Source organism: Pseudochaenichthys georgianus, chromosome 24, assembly GCF_902827115.2.
Source record: "Pseudochaenichthys georgianus chromosome 24, fPseGeo1.2, whole genome shotgun sequence".
Lineage (NCBI taxonomy): Eukaryota > Metazoa > Chordata > Actinopteri > Perciformes > Channichthyidae > Pseudochaenichthys > Pseudochaenichthys georgianus.
In genome coordinates this window covers 13271775-13296300 of record NC_047526.1, presented here as the reverse complement: position 1 = coordinate 13296300, position 24526 = coordinate 13271775, and the positions used below count along the sequence as shown (strand labels likewise).

Genomic DNA, 24526 nt, shown 5'->3' with positions numbered 1-24526 from the left:
GCTAACTGGGGGCTTGTTCTATAGCTACAAATTAAGCATAGACACAAGAAGGATATTGATGTTCATATGTAGGCTAATGCTTGGCAAAAAGCAAAAAAGGGAATTTTCCAAAACACTGAATTTTGTTCGTTAATCTAAAAGCAATAATATAAGATTGTAGACTTGTATTAGCCGTACGCCAGTATCTGAATCCCAGACTGTTTACAGGGAGGATCTCCCATTATCCCAAACAGGTTTCAGCAGTCTTATTTTCAAAGTTGGTGGAGTCTGACACTTTGACCATTTGCTCTCCAAGCTTCCTGCCTTCTGTAGGTAAATTCCCTCGATGAGAACAACAAAACATCAGTCTCTGGAGGCGCAGAAGCTCTTGCCAGGAGGTACGCTGGAAGACGAAGTGAATGAAAGGGTTGTATACGGTGGAGCTCTTAGCAAAGAAGCAAGGTAGCATGCTGATAACGGGAGACATGTGGCCCTTCTCCCGTGAGTGAAACATGCTCCAGTAGCTCACAACCACATAGGGGGTCCAGGCGATGAAGAACCCAGAACTGATCATCAAAGCCATCTGAAAGAAGAATAACAGATGAAAGCACTGAAGGGAGGGAGGGAATAGAGAGAATAAAACAGTGGGCTGTGTGAAATATGTGGCTTCAGTAAAGACAAGAAGGCCAGTAAGAGAATAGAGGGGAAAATACGTTTAAAAAAACGCCATCTTCTGATTATTCTCTCTCTTGCTGAGGGTTCCATAAGAAGATCAAAAACACTTTCTTGTCTGTACTTTACATATGAAGCTACCACCTGCTGGTTGCTAACTCAATTTTGCACATGAGGAAACGGATAGCCTGGCTTTGTCCAGTGATAACAGAACAAAATAATGTCTTCATTCAGCAGGAAAGCAAATAAGCATAATCCTGAAAAATAATGAACTCACGACTTACATTCTCCCAAGCCCTGGTGAAACAATGGTGGTTGATGATAAAAATGAAATGTTGTGAAGCCTGAAAGAAAGCTTACCATGTCACATCAAAGAATAAAGCACAGCTGGAATTGATTGTTTGAATTGATTGTTATCATGGCTTTAACGATAAGAAAAGACAGCAGGTCAGCATTCTGGCAGGTAATTGAATTCAAATTATATAAGGCAGTCTATTTGGCCATTAGGGATTTGAATATCTGTCACAATATCTAAAAAAACAAGTGTAAATGATTTGTTATGTGCAAGAAAGTGACAGCTTTATTTGCAATACTCTCCAATTAGCTAATTCCCCATTGCTTTTTATTAAGAGACGTTACTTCCCCCTTCAAATATTCCACACAATCAATGTTGTCATCTTCTGATCAAACACTGTTTGAATGATACCAAAATAGTTTATTTGAACAAAGGAAATAAAATGTCATACAGTTAAAAAAATGTGCACTCAAGTGAAGTACTTTCCAATTTGTTGTTAAATGACTTCAATGTAGTACTAGGAGCAGTGTAGAGGCTGTAAAATAGCTCTTCTAAGATTTGACTAAATTATTACAATTATAGAACACGTAAAAGATTACAACTACCTTGTGATATATGAAGAAATAATGATGGAGTGAAACAGATAAAATGTCATAATTCTTTTTAAACTAATTTGGTGGAATGCAGGCAATCAAGCGCAAATGATGAATGCAGGATAACTAAGCTAAAGTGAATGACACAGGTACAACAACCACGCTCACTCAAACACGCACTCAATAGCCATATCCAGAGGCCATAGACACAATTAAACGTGTTGTGTTCACAGGAACCCAGATGTGTAAAAGTGATGACCAGTCGCCGACCCTGCGCACTCTGAGCACAATCTGCAGATGAGTGAGACACTTTCGATTCTGATCTAATTTCGTATAGGCCTACTGCAGCAAAAACACTTTCAAAATCAATTCAATGCGCGCACTTTGACTCTCTCATGAATATGCACTTACACACACAAGTAAATGCACATATGTGGACATACAATAAAATCCTTGGATAAGACGCACTCTGGGGGCTTTTAGATTACGTGAGGCACATCCGATAAACCTTACACTGAAGTCAAGCCGCGTTTCGAGGAATTGAAAAGAGATTGCTTGCTGCAAATATCACACAAGACACACAACCAATGTCCTTAACTTTTATCTATAGGGATTTTCTTTGTTGCATAGTGTTGGTGATAAATGTAGTGTGAATCCCCTATAGACCTTTTCTACTGCCTTGTGAGAGGTGTGGGAGGCATAAGTGAGTTAAATGAAGTTGATATTCTATATTTCTTTTAATAAAAAAAGCACATTAAAATACCTAAACACCTAACACTTATTTTATATATATTTAATATACATTTATTTATCCATACACTATATGACATATAACTATAAAAACATAGCCATATTCGAATGTAAGGTAAACTGATTCTATGAAATGCAGTTATTTTTCTAGTTCTCAACCCGTGTTTTTTAATTCTTTACTTTTATGTATGCACCACGACACTAAGTCAAATTCCTCGTACGTGTAAACCTACATGGTAATAAACCTGTTTCTGATTCTGATTTGCTGAGAATGTCTTACCACTGATCTAGAGATAGCCATTGAGCAGTTGAGCAAGGTAGCATGGAGACAGGAAGCAGGTGTAACAGCCGGCATGGCTCTGTCGAAATTAACAACGGTAATCAAACTAATTAATTAGCACGTTATGTAAACCACGACATGTTGTGGTACAACAAATAATTAATTTCTGAAACCCTTTCTTGACTGAGCTAGTGACTTCCTGGAGTCGTTGCTTGTTGGCTAGCAACCTAACATGGATGACAAGATGATAGCTGCTGAAATAAATTATAACATTTTCATTAAGGATAAGATACAGGTCTTGTGTTTTTTTAATTGGACAGAGCACTTTTCACCCCTAAACTCAACTAATTTTCTCGTTATCATTGGCTCTCTAGCTTTATCTTAAGCAGAGACACATGAGTGTGATTATTTTTGTATCTATATCTTTGCAAAAGAGGGCTAATCATTTCCAAATTACATTACATTACATTGCATTACATTACATTGCATTTAGCTGACGCTTTTATCCAAAGCGACTTACAATAAGTACATTCGACCAGGAAGACACAACCTTGAAGAAAACAGAATCATATAAGTACATCAGGTTTCATAGAGCCAAGCATTTCAAGTGCTACTCAACTGGCTATAGATAAGCCAGTCCTTTATTAGTATATACGTGCTCTGTTAGCAGTTCTTTGTTAGTAATTCTATCGCTCGAGGTGGAGTCGAAAGAGATGAGTTTTTAGTCTGCGCCGGAAGATGTGTACGCTTTCTGCAAATATGTCAAATTAATCCTTTACAGGATTACCTCAAAAGTGGGAATAAAAAGCTTGGGGCAGAATGCCACGTACAGCATATTGAGGTCATTATATGTTGATAGATGGGCTCTGTTCAAAATTACATACTTCATAACATTTCATAAAATGAATAAAAGGCAGTATGCCAATAACAGGATTTTGTGAACACATTAATTTAATTTCTGAATATCAGACATGACATTCTCAACCGCCCCAAAGTTCACTTTGGGTCTTCAGCCTTTCCAATTTTTTAAATGTGTAAATTTAAAACAAGTAAACAATTTAATAATAAAACTTGAGTGCTGGTGAGTGATTAGTGCTGAGTAGGGTACAGTCGAGGGAATAAAGAGGGGAGCTCGAACATACAATAAAGTTCTTTGGTAAAAATATGCAATACTGGAAAACCTGAAAGGAAGGTTGATGATTCTAGGCCCTTGGTCACAGACATACATTAGACCCCAATATCTTACCTAAATTATTACCTCTGTGTCTCTTTAGTCATGTTTGGTCTCTTTCTGGTTATTTTTTCATATACATTTTTGATGTTAGTCTCTAAGGGTTCTCTTTGAAGTGTTTATGTGTCTGTGTGAGGTCTCCTTGTGTACCTCTGTAATAATTTAATCTGTATTTCATTGTATTTTTGAGTCTCTTCTTGGCTAATATGTGTGTCTGAGAGATGTTTTGTAGGTAAAAGCCAGTTGGGGACCTGACACGTTGGGCCTGTTTCTCTGGTTGGCCTGTAAAGTCATTAATCCATGTTGGAAAAAGGGATGTTGATTTACATTTGTGTTAATTCAACGTTTGCTTGAACGTTGTGATCCATACATTCAGGTTATCCAGAAAATAGACATTGATTACGTTTACTTGAGTGTGAACAGTCTGCTGGTAATGGCATATACTTAGTTTGCAGTACGTACTGATTGTTGGTTGTGATCTTTTCATGGGATTGTTGGTGTAATGGGGTCCACTGGCCATGGGTGTTTGTTAATTGGCTTATGGATGTATATTGATTCGAAAAATGAAGCCTTTAACTTGGAAACTTGGACACATCATTAACAATATCTTGGTAGCCGAGTTTAGCTTGACACAACATGGTCCTGTTGTGGTGATGAGTGTTACAGTTTACATTGCTAAACTTTGTTTCTATACTGAATGTAATCGTCACATAGCGGTAACACTAAAATAACGTGTTGATCTTCAGAAGAGTGCTGTCTATGCTAACTCTATTGGTGAGCAATATATATATTCTGTCTTTTTTACCAGACAATTAATAGCAGCAGATGTAGACAGTGGCCTCCTGTCCATCATTCCTCCACAAATCAAAGGGTTTTTATCTTTACCGTTTCACTGGTGTCTGGACGAGTTCAATGCGGGCCACATCCCTTTAGCCCCCCTCCCAGAGGCCTTCACATGCAAAGCTATAATTTATTCTTCATTTGTCTTGGTTGTTTTCTTAAGCTGCTTCATGTGACGGGGGGAGCAGAATCAGCAGGCGATTATTTACACCAACTAAATCGATTTTGTCAATGTTGTCAGAACGATCCAGCTTATTCGGAAAACACTTTTATGTCAACGCTCAAATAGATATGTTCGCCTGTCAAATAGTCTTGGCCCAGATAGAGCCTGCACAATCGCTTTGACAAATGATTATCCCCATGGTGTGATGTGACGATTATACATATTCAGCTATGTACACATATTGAAATAACATAACATAACAGACTGAAGATATACAGTATTTTTCAAAATATGCCTTCCTCTGACAGCATGACACAAAGGACGAAATAGGCAGGGCTGCTGCTGAGAAATTGCTCCAGGCTATGAGGTTTTTTATAAAGGATATACATATACCTGCCTGAAGATATACATAAAAAAAACCAATATTGAATGTATTTGTTTTATCCGTATTTTTATAGGTGCATGTCATTGAATTCTGAAAATGTGTACATGTTTTTCTGTCATATTATTCAATTTAGGTCGATACAATTCTCGAGAAAAGAGGCAAAGTCAAACAATACAGTTGTGATTTCATTTTGGTTTCTTTTCGTTTGTTTTCTTGTATCTATTCTTGTGTTTTGCATTGATTTGAGTTAATAACATCTCTTTCCATTGCCTTTGCTAAGCATATAATCATTTGAAGTTCCTCACAGCTTTTTTTCTTTAACCCCAGTTGAGGAATAAGGCATTTTTAATCACTATCTGGATTTCACAAATTAATTTGTGAGATTTTTTGCCTCATTACGATGCAGCCTGTCCTCCTACAAAAAACGACCATACAGTATAGGCAGATTGTTCATGCCCTTATTACGACCCAGAGACACGTTTTAACCCTTTAACTGCCAGACCAAGAAAAAAGCTATGGAAAAATTATTTGTTTGCATTTTTTTATCAAATGGGTCACAAATAACCACAAACAATTAAAACAAATTTGACTGACCACACAGTTTTGTTTTTATGAGCCTCTACCAACTGGTCGAGCTGGCCTTCTACAGTATGGTAAAAGTGCATGTTCAACAATCATCATATACAGTACAGTATTTGTATGCATCAAACTCAAATAAAACACAAACTCAAATAAATGTGTTTCTTTTATGGAAAATGAGCAATATATACAACCAGATATATTCATAAAAGATAATAAATTATAATTGTAAAAAAAAAAAGTATTTTTCATAATAAAAAAAAGACTTGCTCATCTTACTGCATGCTGAATTGGCCTAACAGGAAACCAATGGCCTAACGGCAAATGTCTATATCCTGTGTTGGCCTAACTTGCTCATCTGTGTGCAACTTTGGGCTGAATGCCATGCATGAAAGGTGCTATATAAATTATTATTACTCTTTCACTCTGAGACTCATAAGGCAGTACTAGATTTAGTAATATTACCATGAATCTAGCTATTTATTTACCATATTTTATTGGAAAACATCTCTGAAACTGAAAAAGTCATATTGCTAGTTTACCATAAAAAGCCAATTCGACCGATTGGTTGAGCATATTTTCAACAAATTAATTACACCCTTGTTAAAACTTTTTTTGTGCATCAAGTTATCTAAATATGTTCAGTCAGTGCTCTGACACTAAAATATGTCAAAAAGGATATGGTTACCTTACAAAAGTTGACCAAAAAGAGTTATTTTCTTCAGCAGTGATTTTAGCATTGCCAACTTTCTCAGTGGAAGCTAGCTGAAGAGCATTCTGTTCGAACCACAGTGATATCTAGAGGTTGTGTGTGCATAACATGTCAACCCAGAAGGTAGAGCTGGCTGAATCAGATGGAGTTCAACTTTTTTTTTTTCAAACAAGATATCAAGGACACAAAATGTGCTCTACCAAATGGTGGCGCTGGCAGTTAAGGGTTAAAGTGTATGTTGTTTCTTACATAACCACTAGAGGTGCTCTAGTGGTCATGTACAACAACATGCTCTCGGCCCGTTCATTGCAAACGCTCCGGAGAGACGTTTATTCATAACCCTCTCTGGAAAATCCTAAATTGTGGAATAGTTTGGGCCATTAAAATGCTTTTGATTCGATTTCTGGCGAGAAGTGTATATTTACTCCTAGAATCCACGTCCAGTCGATGTGTAAGATCTATAGCTTGATAGATATTACGAAGATGATTTGAGGTCTCGCCAGGATAACGTGTATGCAGCTTCCATGTAAAGTTAGCGTGGGTGAAAACAGTTTTTCCGGTCTCGAAGTTTCATAATAAAACCGGATATATTCCCCTCACTGTCAAATGATTACACAGCGATATCTGCATTACTCATCCACTAAAAAAACATCAGTTTATCCTGTTAATTACACAATATTGATTGGTTTTAAATTATGTACAATGCTTTTGTGTTTTTAAAACCTTCGATTCAGAGAAACAAAGACACTACAGAGTTAAGACCATAGACTGTATATATAAATGGACGTAGGGTCCATGACGTCACCCATAGGATTCTGCAGAGTTGCCGAGAAGCCCTTAGTGGGCGGAGTCCGGCCACTAACGGCTCGACAGTGACGTCAGAGTTCAACTCCCGCCTGTTCCAGCCTGCTCCAAATAGGGCAAAGAGGCGGAGCCGGGGCAGGACCTGCTGCCACCGAGCTGGAAATTCCAGAACTAGCTGAAGCTACCAAGCTAAGCTAATATGCTCCCCATCTTGCACACTGCCGTGCATTTTACGTTTCTAAGGTAAGCGGACATGAAACTATTCAGCAAAACTATAAATAATAATCTGAGTTATTGAGTTTTTAGCATAATAACTTCAGAATCTTAAAACCCCTTAACGTTTGTATGCAATTGTGCTAAATTCAACAGCTGGAATCAAGCAAATATTAATATGTTTGCATGACATTAGTTATTTATATTTTGCCATCACTGAACTATACGTTTTAATACATTTAAGTCAGCTAAGGTACATGTGATGGTAGCTAATTAGTGCTCTTACCTGTGAGGCCTCCTCCAAACAGCATAATACCAGACTGTATCATTAAAACTAAGTACCAGTTCTAGATCCTTGACTTTCGACAAACAATTCAAAGACAACATGTATTTAAAGACCAATCTTTTATTTGAATGTGCCTCTAACCTGAGATATTAGTTATACAGTAATAGTATTGACAATCTAAAAAAACTGAGCAACTCAACAGTCAACTTTATATTTCTTATTGTCTAAGCATTTATATTTTTCATTTTCCCCTCTCATATTCAGTGTGGACGGATTGAAAACAGCATGGTGTCCAGAGAGCTGCAGAGACTTCAGGGAGAAACCTCCGTGTGATGGCCGTCCTGTCTGTTGGTTTGGAGAGGACTGAGGGTCTTTCCTCTGCGAGGAGGACCAGGCCTGATGGAGGAGGACCAGGGCCTGATGGAGGAGCCCCATGCTGGGCATAGCTGATACCAACTGCACAGGCCTAGTCTGTCACTTTATATTGACTAAATGTGTTTACTTATACACTTAATAGGTTTACACCTTCTGTCCATATGTGCTTTTTATTTAAAACATGTTTGATTAAGTTTTGGTTCACATTTCAATAAATTGTATTTGTATTTGCACTCCTTTCGTCCATTATTCTTACTGAAAATGTTAGATTACACATTCACATCTGACTGAAGATTGGCCCCATTTATTTGTGACGTTGCAAACTCTGCGGTACAAGGCACAAGTGAAGCTCATAAAGGGAGGCAAATAGAAATAATCAGCTGATGGAGTGTAGATGTGGAAATAGGTGCATTCGATCAGCTGACTGTGTTTTCACAATAAAAGTAGTTTCTTAGTGAATGTCCTGTACTGGTCTTAAAATCTCATAACATCAGCTTTTAATGTTCCTCTTGGATGTTCTTCTTGACCCTCAGAGAAGGAGAAAATGTCGTGTCTTTCAGGCATGTCCTTTCCTAACAAAAATGACAGGAAACATAAAACATATTATTGCAGAACAAGTATGTTATTTATGAAAGCAGTGTGTTTGTGTGTTTAGGGGCTGTAGATATAATTATTTTGTAATTGTAATGATTTTTTTTTATTTCAACAGTGAGCTACAAAGACAATCAGATTATAAATGAACAGTATGAAGCTCATCAACATTGAAATATATGTTATTATCAAAATAATATTTAACTGTTATTAAAACGTAGTGTAACTGGAGAAGCTTGCTCTGTTGTCTCACTGAAAGAATAACTTTTACCACGTTTTTTTCAGACAATGTTGAGAGATAAATAGTAGCAGTTCTCACTATGTGTTAAATATCTTTGCCTTCAATACATTAAATTAGAAAGCTGACAAAACCATATTTCTTTAGCCTTTATTTTACAGGTGTAGATCTCATTGAGACACAAGGTCTCATTTTCACACAATCATATTGCTTGTTAACATCTAAATGTAACCTTTTGCATGGAAAAAACCCTCAACTTAACTGATGTGTAGGTGATCTAGTATTTAGTATTGTTTAATGGAATGTATATCAGTGTATTAAAGTCAATACTTCATTTATTTAAACAAATATCTTTCTTGATTCTTTGTCCAGTATGAAAAATAGAGTCTTTGTACCTGTGCTGAAGTTCACTGCTGTGAGGAGTCCAGTTCTGTCTCTCACTCTCTGGTCCAGCCTGTCTGCATCACCTGGACACCTTAAACAAACAGATATATATGTATATATATATATATATATATATATATATATATATATGTAAAGTACCATGTGTACAAACAATATAACTGATTCTCTTCTGTTGAACATGTTGGATTGTGTATTGTCCGAGTCAGGGTCCTTTTTATTTTATTGTAACTTTGGAAGTTGTGTTACCAATGCTTACTGTTTATTTGATACCCATTTGGTAATGCAATTAAAACAACAAGGTTTGGGTTCGTTCATTCAGATGACTGACGTTAACGTGTAAGCTCAATAATGAACTCCAGCTCAACCAACCATATTGTAATATCTAACCTAATCATCTTGAAATATGACATTATTATTTGTAATATACACACATCTTATTGTGAGGTTGATTTCACATACACTACTTCGACGTTAGCTGGTCTACATACTTGAGCATTGCCAATTTAAATTAACCTTAGCGATGTATACAGTTCCTACCTACATAATAAAATATCTCTTTAAGTTACAAGGATGACCTTATTTTATCAACCTCAAACAGAAGCCGTTTGTTCTACAGTATTATCCCACTTAACGCTTAACCTTTATATATACAGTCTATGATTTTAACTTGTAGGCTACGATTAGCATCGTTAGCACCGATGTAGCTACCACTCGCTTACACACTAAACCAAGCCTTAACATTCATTACGTAGCCGATTAAAATCATTAACACATAAATAAGTACTCGATTTTCACTTACCGCAAAACCGCATGCATGCACCGTCTGTTTTAACCGCAGAGCGAGTCACAATAGTCCGATATATAAGCATGAAGAACAAACAACCACGGCCGGCTTAAAGTTGTGTTCCTTGGATGAGCTGAGCAGGCAGAGTCCCAGTAGCTTCACGGAGCAGCTAGCAGAGAGACGAGAAGCTAGCAGCAGCAGTCACTTGACAGAGCCGTCACTCAATGTGACCACGCCCTAATTTATGCAAAAACTTTAAGACCTAATATAAATAAAAGGTTAGAAAACAATTCACTCACAGATCCATAATCATGAAGGTGGAACCTAACTATATTCATAATAATATGTATTGCATCCATGGGTAGAAACATGTTTTTTTATGCTGTAAAGTTGGGCATTTTAACATGGGGGTCTATGGAAATTGCTCCTTTCTGCAGCCAGTTCCTATCGGCCAATATATGAACTGCAGTGTGTGGCACTTCCGTACTGGCGTCCCGGCTCTTCCCCAGAGTTTGCCGCTTGGTTAAGACGCTATACAGTTTACGAAGACACTACACTACCCAGAATCCCCAGCTATCGTTTGGGACTACAACATCCGCCTTGCTTTACAAACCCTGTGATTAGTCATCAAGAGATTGGATGTTGGAGTGGCAGTGCGACAAGGTTACGCTGAGCGTCAAACAGCTCTATGAAATGGAATGGTATGGAGTCAGATTTGGGTCAATATTCTAGCGCGCAAAACAAGCTACTCACGAGCGGAAAATGTGCTTTTACACGCGCATGAAATGACCCTCGCGCGCAGACAGCCCTCTTGCTCGCTCGCGGGAGTGTCAGCCTCACTCGCTCGCGGAGTCTGTCTGCGCGTGCGTGAAAAGTTTCTCACACTTTGGGGCGGAGCCGCTGGACTTTGATTGACAGCTGCCAGGAAGCCCAGAGTTGCCAGGTTTGATAAATGCCTGAACTATCAATTATTTTGATATAAAAAAATGACACATTCATTCTAGGAGTGTAATGCTTTTACAAACACTATAGTAATAATATGCATTCATTATGACAATATCATACTATTGCTATAGGAGTGTTCAGAAACACTATATATTATACTATGGTAGTACTATTTAAAATAATATAGTCTTAATACGGAAACACCACAAAAAAAAACTATAGTAGTACTTTTACAAACACTATAGTAATAATATGCATTCACTATGACAATATCATGATATTACTAGGAGTGTTCTATTGTGTGTTTAAAAAACAACTATGAAACACTATATATATTATACTATAGTTATACTATTTAAAATAATATAGGAATACTACAAAGATCTAGATACATAGTATTACTATTGAAATATTATAGGGCTACTATAGCTAATAAAATGACACTACAGAAAAAACTATAGTAATACGATAGCAGGTGAAAAATACTACAGAACACTACAAACTTACTATAGGGCACTATACAACTCTTACAGTATACTATAGTAATACTATAGTTCATTTATAGTTCATTTCGTAAGAGGTGCATACAGCAGACAGTAGCTAGCAGTTTTTGACAGATACAGCCCACTCAAAAATATATTGTTTTATATCAAATTAATCAATATATATATATTAGCTGTACACTTTACGAATATAATGTTTTTTTATGGACATCTTTACCATTCAATCTCGTCCAACTGATATTGCTGCTGTCACTCCTCGGCTCTTGGTAGTTCAGGCATTTATCAAACCTGGCAACTCCAGGTTTCCTGGCAGCTGTCAATCAAAGTCCAGTGGCTCCGCCCCAAAGTGTCAGAAAAGTTTCAAGCGCGCGCAGACAGACTCCGCGAGCGAGTGAGGCTGACACTCCCGCGAGCGAGCAAGAGGGCTGTCTCTGCTCGCGGGGGTTTAATCTGCACGCGAGGGTCATTTCATGCGCGTGTAAAAGCACATTTTCCGCTCGTGAGTAGCTTGTTTTGCGCGCTAGAATATTGACCCAAATCTGACTCCATAGAATGGAACCACGGCAGACTTTCCAAAACTGGAATTGGACGGGTCCACCCCCCGGCTCCAGCACCCCCCCCCCCAGAACTACACATGCTGGCTATTGTGTGTTTCGCAACATGTTCAATGGCACGTCTCTTTATAAGACGTTTTCGTATTTCCCACAATTAGAAGTTGCCAGTATTAAACTGTGTACACCCTGGAGGTTTAGGGGATACGAAACACAGTGGTGTTGTCAAATTTAAAACATATAATTAATATATGGCTGAATTGATATACAGACATGACACCTACTGTAAGGTCAGAAGAGCTTTATTTAACAGCTGGTCTTATGTCTGTGACCCCTCCTGTTGTTCATTGATAAGCCTGAAGCATGCACTTGTCAAGGTTCAGAGGCAAATTTTGCAAATATGGCAGTAGCCATCGATCATCTTAAGATAAGACAAGATAAGATATACTTTATTGATCCCAAGTTGGGAAATGTTTTTGTTACAGCAGCATACTACTTTGTTCTACTCCACTAGAATTCAGAGGTTAACCTGGTATTTTTACTCCACTACATTTATTTTAGTTACTTTGCAGATTCTGATTAATGATGTGAAATATAAACAACCCTTAAATCAGACTTTAGTTACACCTGACTCAAATTCAGGGAAGGTGATTGTCAAGTGCCAAAATAAACTATGCAATATATTGGACATTAAGTACTTTGTCAGACTTCATATTTATCTGTGGATAACCCCAACGTTTTATCCTTATTCAAAAGAAGACCTTAACTTAAAGTATTCTTTAATGTTTAAATAAAGCCTTATTAGTTTGTCTGTTTTGCACATCCTCCTGTTAATATCTTTGGACGTCCTGCCAGAGGTCGCGTTAACCGAATATTTTCTGTCAATGACGGATTTTTTCTAACAATGACGGACACATCTGAAAGCAATCCGTCATTTTGACAGATTAGAACACAACTCGGAACAGCGCCAAAATGTCCACCAGCGGCCCACATTATATTACATTCTTAGTGGCCAGGTCGACTGAGGGCGATCTACTGTAGGCCTACTCTACTGTAGTCTGTAACTATTATTTAGTCATTCACACCCCTGTCCAGTTGGTGGCGAGCGTGTGCATATTAAGCAGCTATTGTCTAGTCTTGTTTTTGACCTCATTGATTACCTCGTTGTTTAACTGGCTTTAGCAATCGCAAAATGTCACGGCAGCTGATCGTCCGAAGCTTTTTTAATAAGCCCAGTAATTGTGATAGTGTGGATAAACGAGGTGAAAAAAGAGGGATTGATGCGGTGGAGGATGAAGGACAAGCCAGTAAGACTAAAACTGACAACGTTCAGCCAGCGGTAGAGGGGTAAGCAAGTGGCAAGGAGTTCAAGCGGGAGTACCGGGTTCAGTGGGAGCAAGAGTTTAAGTGGCGGAGGAGGCAAGATGGCAACACATTTCTGCGACACCTGTAGAAAAGCTAAGATGAGTAACGGATTTGTCCGAGGGTGCACGACGATGCAGAAATCAGCGTTCAGGCTAGGCTACAGCAGATCAATTGAGTTGTTCTTGTAAATGTTTTGTTCATATTTTGATTGTAATTGTCTCATTTAAAACGATGGCATTGTTCATATTTGCCAGTTTAGGCACAATGGTCGCGGTGTTTTTAGCGGCCTCAGCGCCCCTCTGCTGTGCTGTCTGTCAGTGCAGGAAAAAATAAATCATTCATGTTCGTGTTGACATGAAAAGTGACCACACGGTCGGTGTCTCTGTTCATCTTTTTTTTTCTCCATGCCCTTAAAAGTTCTGAATGAATCATTAAAAAAAAGAATGAATGAGCATTTGCTGCTCAGTACCCAAACATAAATATGAAATATGTCTCATCTCATTATTAAAACATGAAAAATAAAATGACGGGTAATAATGAATTATGACGGAAATGTTACGATCCTGTCAGTCAAAATGACTGACAACGAAAAAGTCTAACGCAACCACTGCGTCCTGCACTAAACTGTTTTATTGTAGAGATCACTACAGTATCTTCTTGATATTTTCTATTCTATATTTCTATCATGCCTTCTACTTTCCCCCCATTTTGTATGTAGGCTACTCTTAATATGTAAATGTTTTCACCAAATAAAACGTATTCAACAACAAAATTCAATAACGTGCTTTAACCACTAGGCGGTGCAGGTTAAAAAACCAGTGGTGTAGTTAATAAAACATAATAATATCAAACATAATATGACTATTAACTTTATTGTGAAATTAAAACAGAACGGTAAAGGAAAATACAGTTTCAGTCTCTCGATTTGAAGCTTATGCATTGTACCATGAACCTGTATAGACCTGTAACAGTCAACTGCATGAGGAGTTGGAAAGGTAGTTCAGTAAATAATATCTTTAAAAACTACAAACAAATCCCTTTCTATCAGCTGTGCACCGTTATGGTGTAAATATAGCCTATCTACCAATTAGTGTTGATACTGCAAGGAGACGTATTGTGTGAAAAGAAATGGAAGATGTTGTTTAATTGCTAATATATTTATGATCCACGTCACATATTCAGTTTTGGTGGCATTTCTTACAGTTTGTCAAAAGATCTTCTGATCAGGACTCTATAAATAAATATCTACGGCAGATATGTAATATTTAATGCAGCCGAACCGTGTATTACAATGCCGTTATGTGATGACTTCCAAAGAGAAAGCAGAACACTTGGAATAAAGTATTATTATTTTTTTTTTAAATGTTTTTCCGATTTCATATCAAACACCATATCCCAACGTGCATTGCGGCTAAAACAATCAATGTTTTATCCTATCAAAACCTCTGAAAAAAGAAAGGTGTCTCTCAGAATCGAAAGAGATAAACCTATGGGAAAAACACAAAAGCATTGTACACAATGTAAACCAATACATGTCATATAATTAACAAGGATAAACTGATGTTTTTTAGTTGATGAGTACTGCAGACATCACTGTTAAATCATTTGATCATCGGTTTTATTATGAAAACGTCGAGACCGGAAATACTGTTTCCAACCCGTAACTTTACATGGAGGCTGCCACATACCTCAAATCATCTTCGTAATATCTATCAAACTATAGATCCTACATATCGACTGGACGTGGATTCTAAAAGTACAATATACACTTCTCGCTAGAAATCGAATCAAAAAGCGTTTTAATGGCCAAACTATCCTACAATTTAGGATTTTACATTGAGGGTTATTTGTGAATAAACGACCCTCCGTAGCGTTTGCATTCAACGGGAGCACTAAAGGGCGAAAACTTTAAAACGTAATTATAGGACGTATTAAGCGCTTAAAAAACGACATATTTGGTCGTAATAAGGGCCTGAACAATCGGCCCATTTGGTCGTATGAGTTGGAGGACTTGTTGTTACGATGTGCAATCAGTGAAAGAAAAAACTGACCGTCTCATTATGTCATTGATTGCCTTATACTTACCAGAGTTATTTTCTTCTCAACACTGCGACATTGCAAATCGTTGCTCTGGATGGATTGGTAGGCCCTGTGCAGCTTCCACGCAATACCAAAATAAGTGAAAAGGATGACCAGACAGGGGACGAATGTGCAGAGAACAGACATAGCAATGATGAAGGTTGAGTGGTTCAGGGACATCCCATAACCGGTCCAGTCTATCGAGCAGGAGATTCCAAACGGCTCTGGCCCGTAGCTGCCCCATCCCATCAGAGGGAGCACCGCCCACAGCCCGGAATACAGCCAGATCCCACTGATCACAAAACCAATGGTTCTCCTTTGGAATTTGACACCTGTGGACAAACATATATTCAATTAGTAGTGAGGAGTCTGTTACCTGCTGAGGTGTAGGCGCTGCAGAACCATTATAATTTAGTTCAATCAGAGACAAATCTATTTTATGGGAAACATTCCTGCTCTTTGAGATTAAAGAATCTGACCATAAAGAGGATTCCGGGAGAGCTAATCCCCACACAAACAGAACATTAGGTCTTAGTTAAAACAACAATGCTAATGCTAACAATGCTAAGCACATAAGAATGAGATTGTTGGGATGGAGCTGTGGAAGTATCAGCAGTCATGTGGTGAGCTGATTATTTTTACATACATTGCCAGAACAAGAATGTCAATATGCAAGGGATCATTTGAAGTGAGCCGGTCATTAAAGAGAAAATAACACATTCTGCCTAGCAACAGCTGAAACTGCGGCGACTGCAACGTAACTTTAAAGGTCCCATGACATGCTTTTCCAGTTATTACCCGTCCCCTTGTGTGTTATCTAGGTTTTTCTGCATGTAAACGGTCTGCAAAGTCACAAACCCTCAAAGTACACCCTGTAGCGAGTAAAACTCTAACACAGAAAATACCTGTCTATGCTGCCCCAGAACGCCTCGTTGGAGATTTCTCTTTTTCCATTTTATTCTTCCTGAGTATAGTGGCGTAACGCCGACCAAATGGACCAATTGGTCCAAATAGACCAATCCGCGGAGCTCCGCACGCACGCGCGCACACTCAGCCTTATCTTTTCTCAGCCACGGTGCTGCGCGGATCTTCGCACACACACACTCACTCAGCCTGTCTGTGTGAGTGTGTGTGTGTGTGTGTGTGTGTGTGTGGTGTGTGTGTGTGTGTGTGTGTGTGTGTGTGGTGTGTGTGTGGTGTGTGTGTGTGTGTGTGTGTGTGTCTCTGTTGTGTGTGTGTGTGTGTGTGTGTGTGTGTGTGTGTGTGTGTGTGTGTGTGTGTGTGTGTGTGTGTGTCTCTGTGTGTGTGTGTGTGTGTGTGTTGTGTGTGTGTTGTGTGTGTGTGTGTGTGTGTTGTGTGTGTGTGTGTGTGTGTGTGTGTGTGTGTGCTCAGGCTGAGTTCCACGGTGTCTCGCTGTCTCGCAGACCCCACGCAGCAACCAGAAAAAACTACACCAGTAACCCAGCTCACACTGTCCGCTCCTCAAGCCTCAAAGGGCGGAGCAGCGAGCCCGGCAATGTCCCACCAACACGGCACCCAGACCGCAGCATTCTCATCTGTTTGTCATTACTGGTGTCATTTTCTGGTTGCTAACACCATTGTACAGTAGCTAACACATAATCACTGATGTTCCGCTGTAACGGTGGTGGACTCATCAGAACAGAGTGGGCGAGCTGACCAATCAGAGCACAGTGGGCTCATAGGGAAGGGGGGGGGCAGGATCTCCAACAAGCCGTTTAGGACAGAGAGTGAATACACATACTATACAGAGATGCTGTATGAGAAACCAATGTGATAGTGGTACATTGAACAATGTAAATCTATTCTAGTAGACCTCAACAATGAAATTATGATCAGTAGAAATGGCCATGTCATGGGACCTTTAAATTATGGCAGCTTTCTGCACTTTAACTGCCGAAATCTGTTCACATGTTCATTTCCATTAACCAGTCTTTAAACACAGCCATAAAGGGAGTTCATACTGTGTTCTCTTTAGTGTTTACTTTCTATCTTCTACTGCTGATTTGTCTTTGGTACAGCTCTCTGAGTCTTCAACCTCTTTCCTTGTCTTGCGTTGTTTTCTTGTTCTTTTTACCGGCGACAGTTTAGACATAATATCCAAAGTGTTGTGCTCTCAACGACAACAAAAACATAAATGGAAAGTATTCCACAGTGTTTTCAGATTTTTTTCTTACTGTTTTTGGGCCACAGCTGACATTATATTGACCAGACTTCTTTCTGTGGATTGATATGACTGCAGAGTCCCTTGATCAGATTGTCCTTAGCAGCGGTCTGTTTCAAATAAGCTGTGTAATAATGGACGATACATTCTGGAATATATTTATTTTTAGGTTTTCTTTTTTTCTTTTCATATGAAAATGTTATTCAAAACTAGGCTTTCTACTATGCATTTGCAATAGTGGTTTTCTTAAAATCAAATTAAAATAAATAATGGGTAATGTTTAGCTAAGGTTAGCATGCCAATCAACTAATGCTAATTCAAGCTACAAGTGTGGTAATAGAAAAAAAAACGTGTACAAAAAATGTACTTCATTTAGGCCCAATCCCAAATCACCCCGTCGACCCTACACATCCGTGATGGAGTGAACTCCGTCTGTAACCACACTCGCAGCTGAATGAAGTTCCCTCCATTAAGGGTTAAGGGTATAAATACTGCCTCTCTCCAGCAGAAACAGGAAATGTCGTAACTGTATGTAACAACGGTTTCAAATCAGCATCTCTTTGACAAAAAATGTAAATTAATAACTCAAATAAAACTCCAAACATCTTTAATCTTTTTTGCAAAACTCTTTAGTTTTAAACCTGATGTTTATAAGCTTCTTAGTTTTTGCAACGGTCTGTAAATATACACAACTTTATAATAAAATGCACACATTTACCTTTTTCTAGACTAAACACAGGTATGATCCTAAGTTAAAAACATATGAGGTTATCATGAGGTTGTTAACATCGCAATTTATCAGTGGATGTTTGCTGGAACTACTTGTAAACAGCGTGTTTCCTGACGGACACACACAGCGTGACTCCGGTCAGGTAGAGACCGGGGCTGAAGTTGAATAGTCCATTTAGCTTAGGAGCCTTCCTAAAGGAGTGAAATGACCCGGAAGTCCCTCAGTGGCAGCCATGATAAGTGCCGTTCGAATTCTCTAGAATGATGAGAATGAAAGAAAAGGAGGTTTCAAACTTCCTTTATAACCTCCTTTAGCTTAGGAACCACTGGACCTCCCTTACCGACAGGAGAAGCGAAAATGCTGCCCCACAATGCATTGCAGCCGCAGCATTTGCCGTGACTCAACAGTCGGCCGTTCACGGAAACAACCGATTATGACCGAGAAATTATATCATGAAAGTTACGGTGCTTATTAAGCATTTTAAAACATATGTGGTAAGTTGCCAAAGTGCTTTGTTTTAAACGTTCATCAGTATTATAATCAAAAAGAGAAATATGAACGTTAGTTTTTACTGAAATGATCAAATAAAGTCAACATCTCAGTCTTTACTGAGCTGTGTGGAGTTTGTTCAACTTTTAAAAGATGTTTGAATGGTGATATACACAGTGATAGATGTTAAGGACTAACGTTTATAATAAATACATTTGTATTGATTTTAAGATCTTTAGTTCATACAATCATACGTATTGGGATCATTTGTATTAATGTGGACCAGAGGGAGAGGGTGACGAGCAGAAGTTTCACTTTCCTTTTTTATTTCAATTCCAACTTTGGTCATGAAGAATATGTTTCTCTGTTGTCCACGTTCATAAAGCAAAGCAGCAGCATCAGAGCACGGTGCAGAGTCTCTAGATGAGACCCTCCGCGTGAACGCGCAAACGGAGGTGTAGGGTGTAGGGGACGGTTTGGGAATGGGCCGAAATCTAGACCACAAAAATAATTAAACAAGTGACCTGTTTTTTCCTGGCCAAGGACAGGTTCCTTGAACACAACACGAGCGTAAGGTGTCTTCACGTGGTATATGTCTCGTCTGAAAGGAGTGCTGACAGAGAGCACCGGAACGCCGCTCCGGCTCTTCAAATATTGCAGTACCCATAAGGAGCCGTACACATGCCGCAGTGTTTGCGTGGCTGTGTCTTTAGTTGTAAGCACAGTGGCGATCTGTTGTTATTAGCATCTGGTTAGCTAGCTATGCTAACGAATTTAAAGAGCTTTTCTACAACCAGGTGGAAGAGAGCTCTCTCCTGAGAGGCTCAAATAACCTCAGCTCAGTGAGGTTAAGGCACACCTTGATATGATCATTATAGTTATTAATAAGACTAAATGAAAAACGGGTATAAAATACTATATGAAAGTAACAAAAAAGTTGTTAAAAATTCAAGAATAGAGTTTAAAAGGGGAGTGATTTGTAAAATATCCAAAAAGAAAAATATGCTTACAGTTCTGTTTCATATGGGTGTTGAGAGATGTATCCATATCTCTTAATGTTGCTCTTAAATTGCACCAGATTGATGCTTTTAACTTCAATATTTAAAAAAAAAAAATCTTCCCTGGGTAGCATGCCCCCTGGACATACAATTGTGTGTGTGTGTGTGTGTGTGTGTGTGTGTGTGTGTGTGTGTGTGTGTGTGTGTGTGTGTGTGTGTGTGTGCGCGCGCGCGCGTGCGTGCGTGTGTGTGTGGTTTGTGTTTTTCTCTGTCTGTCTGTCCTATTATTGTATCCGGGTCAGATTGACCCGAACCTCTTATGAAGGACATAAATGCGGATGGGCATTTTTTCATAAGTGGAAAAAAATAAAAACAATTCCACATGTCCTTCACAATAAATAAGCCCCGGCCATTGAGTTTCAGGTTGAACGAAAATATCCTTATATTTTTTTGTATTAATTGAAAATGGAAATCGGGTCAATTTGACCCGAACACCACACAAGGGTTAAATACTGTGGATATGTGTTATGTTCCTCTCGGGCTGCATTTACAAATAAAATAGAGAAAAGAAATAAAATAGCTTTTAAAAATATGTGCATCTTAAAGTGCTTAATTTTAGATAAATAAAATAAAGTGTAGCAGCAGCTTGAGTTTCCCTTTTTCTTTGTTAACCATTTCACATCATGACTTAACAGTTTCAGACGATTATAGAACAATATCAGTCTTTACACATCATAACAATTGAACAGTTTTAAAGTTTCTCTTTCTTTCCCTCTTATATTGCAGTCCCTCACTCACTTTTTTTAAATTCAGTGCGAGAATTGAGCTTGAGCTTGTCCTGCCAGGAGTTTGTAAATCTGGGCTGAAATGGTGTCAGGGCCATTCTCATACACATGCAGGTGCTCATTGGTTACAGTGATGCAAACACAGGTAGGTGAAAAAAGAGAGAACTATTCGAAGCAGAAAAAAAACAGCGTAATATACCATCTGACAAAGGCCTGCGCTATAATGCTTCAATTAACTGGCTGTTCTTTATAATATACTCAGATCAATAGGAGACAGAGATGTTAAGTTAAAAATCAAGGGTTTTTATTATTATTTACAGCTGGGGTGGGGAACCTTTTAACTTTCAATTTTTCCAACATCCTCCGAGGGTCGTACAAATGATTGAACTCAACCTCTGCTTAAAAAAACTAAAATCACAGCCCATTCATTTGGCCTTTCTTTCATGCTGTGCAAAGAAAAAGCAACCTCTTAATCCAGATATCTCACCATGACTCACGTATGCATGCATGTGCACGGTGTGGCATGACCACCAAAACAGAAAGATATGGACACAAGATGTGTGCAAATGTATTTAGTATGCTATCCATGTGAACTAGGGGTTTCACCAACTAATCGACTAGTCGACTACCTTTACCACTAGTCGGCGCTGTAGGCCCTAGTCAACTAGTCGTGAAAAAAATGGAGGTAAACGAGGTGCTGCAGAATGCTCCAAAACACCTCCGACATTCTTATGTATGGCAGTACTTCAACAAAGATGTAACCAACTCCACAGTGAAGTGTCAGTTGTGTACAGCTGTACTGAAGTACAACACAAATACATCTGCTATGCGCAACCATCTGAAGATGAGACACCCGCTGCCGACAGCTAGCACTAGCAGTAATGCTAGCACCAGTGAGCAACGGACCGGCGTCAGCACAGGACAGAGGCAGACGAGCAGCAAAATAAAACGGGTCTACAGTGATGCGGATGATGAGCTACGGGATTACTGCCAGCGGACACTGCATATCCCCACAGTGAATAACCCACTGGAGTGGTGGGCAGAAAACGCGCACCGCGTCCCCCGTTTAGCCAAGCTTTCGAGGAGCTACCTGGCTATTCCAGCCACAGGCGCCCCCGAGTGAGAGGGTTTTTTCCCTGGCAGGCAACACTGTCACCCGAAATCGGTCAAGCCTCCTTCCCTCACATGTCGATGCGTTGGTGTTCCTCAACGCAAACCAAAAATCTGGAAAGGTGGACGTTATCGTGGAGGACAGCGAGTAAAGTGTTGCGCACTGGATTTACATGGTATTTCAGTAAACAGAGTTTTTTGCTGTCGATTTTGGTGAGTCCAGTTACTGTTTGTTAATTACTAAGTCCAGTTACTGTTTGTTATTTACTCAGCCATGTAACACAAATTAAAATGCAGTGTTTAATGTAACTGTATGAGTTCCAATATAAAATACAGTTGTACACCTCTCTTTGTGTGTCTTTATTATGACGTAACGACTAGTCGACTGCTATTTTGAAAAACGTGTCGACTAGTAAATATTGGTAGTTATGAAACCCCTAATGTGAACATGATTTAAGTGGGGGGGGGGGGGCCTAACCTCCTCTAGGGGGGTCCGGGGGCATGCTCCACCGGGAAGATTTTATTTTTTTTAAATATTGAAGTTAAAAGCATCAATCTGGTGCAATTTAAGAGCAACACAACCCTCTGGAGTCTAAGGGTATTTCCTCGAATTTTTGATGTTTTCTTAAATCCCCTTTTAAATGTATTTCTTCTCATATGACACCCCATTTGTTAAATATCAAAATGTTCAGGACAATCTCTGGTATTGCTATATATGCAAATTACTCACCTTAGAGCACTGTTTGATGAGATAAGTGGCTCAAAAGCTTAAAATGTTACATCCGATTTTCGGAAAATCTTCAAAACTCTTGTGAAAACACAAATTTACTCATGTGATCGAAATGTTTTGGTGTTTTAGATTTGGTTACCAAAGTCTTAGGATCACAAAAGCAGTGAAATATTTGAATTACACTGTATATAAATGTGTAATTCATGTCTAAAATGAAAAAAATTTTAATTCGAATTTTGAGTAAAACAAGTGTTTATCACTCTATTTTCACCACAGCAGGGACTGAGATACATTAGGACTGAATAATGACTTCATATTACATACCAAGGTTCATGTGATATAATACAAATTGAGCATTCAACCTTTTTTTCAACCAACAATTTATTATAAATATGTTTTTTTCAACCAACTATTTATATAAATATAAGAAACTGGAAAATCTAACTATTTACAATATTGAACATCAGAACTTTCAACCAACTATTCATTATAAATGTCAAGACAGTGTCAAGGTCTTTGTCTGTCTTCCAAGACAGTGGGTCTGGCTGCTGTGTAGGTGGGGGTGATGGTGCATGGGCTGCTGTGTAGGTGGGGTGTACAAGTGCTATACGAGACCTCCACGAGACCTCCTTGCTGGCTGGGTTGAAGGTGATGGCTGTGGTGGAGCCTTTGTGCTGAGGTGTATCTTGACCTGGTGGCAGCCGCAGATGGAGGTGGAGGCAGCTGTAGTGATGCTGGTCTGCTGGTCCTTGGTAGTGATGGCTCTCGTGAAGGCCCTTGAGCCACAGTAGATCTTGACCTGGGGGCCGGCACAGATGGATGTTGTGGCTGCTGGATAAACGCCGCCTGTGGGCCACTAGGCCCAGACAGCTGTGAAACAAGACAATAATTACAACTAATTTCATTGAAATAAAGTTCAAGTAAAATGTTGCTCAAGCACAAATAACAATGCACACATAAAAAGAAAGTTTGGGAGGTTGGAAAAGGAGTCTCTCTCGATCTCACACACACACACACACACACACACACACACACACACACACACACACACACACACACACACACACACGTATTTCCAGTTACTTTACATTCAGTATAAAATCACAGACACACATATACATAGGCTACATCTGATTACAAAGTCTCATCTGTACAGGACGGTAAAATAATAAAGGCACACATAAATAAATCTATGACAAAGTCTCATCTGTACAGGACGGTAAAATAATAACAGGCACACATAAATAAATCTATGACAGTCTCATCTGTACAGAACAGTATGATAAAATAATCGATGGCAAAAACATATCACTGTAAATGTCTCCGTTGTGGGACGAATAAATGATTAATTTAATCATCTACACATGTAATCTCACTTTTACACACCAAAATAACATTAACACAGAGTAAACGTTTGCTAATGGAGTCTATTTTGTCCCAAGAAAAAGTTCATGACTATCGATAACAAATATATATCAATAAACCTATTGTTCATTTTCGCGGTATTCCCCACACATTGCCAGTACACTATCTATTACTGTAATATTTACACTTACCCATGTCCAAATGGATCCTTGTTGTTGTCTTTGTGTTCTTCTTCTTCAGAAGAGTCGAAGACTTCAGGTTATGAACATCTGAGGCTCTATCTTCACTGCTGCTAGCGAAAAAAATCTCGAGTGAAGTCGGCAACTTTTTTTTAGCCATTTTCTCTGTCTCTCTCTCTCTGTCTCTCTCTCTCTCTCTCTCTCTCTCTCTCTCTCTCTCTCTCTCTCTCCACACTGACGTAAACTGATGGGAGACACGTGGTTTATGTTTTTTTTACTTGGTGGGTAGGTCCTTAGTGATTTCTCGATGTCCATTGGTCATTTCAGACCATGATGTCTG

General features: G+C 38.8%; 1 protein-coding gene and 1 long non-coding RNA gene across 2 annotated transcripts in view; both read right to left on the bottom strand.

Annotated features, from left to right (window-relative positions):
* Positions 1-220: 220 nt before the first annotated feature.
* The window catches only part of opn8a (opsin 8, group member a), a 44884-nt gene continuing 20578 nt past the window's right edge, over positions 221-24526 (bottom strand). The window contains exons 3-4 of the mRNA XM_034075612.1: positions 15625-15950; positions 221-562 (exon numbers count right to left, since the gene is read on the bottom strand). Of these exons, the coding sequence (XP_033931503.1) occupies positions 221-562; positions 15625-15950 (668 nt within the window). The remainder of the gene's footprint in view (positions 563-15624; positions 15951-24526) is intronic.
* On the bottom strand, positions 8638-9463 carry LOC139433088 (uncharacterized). The gene is made up of 2 exons (XR_011642651.1): positions 9382-9463; positions 8638-8729 (listed from the first exon to the last, which is right to left on the bottom strand). It is a non-coding gene; the product is annotated as an uncharacterized lncRNA (long non-coding RNA).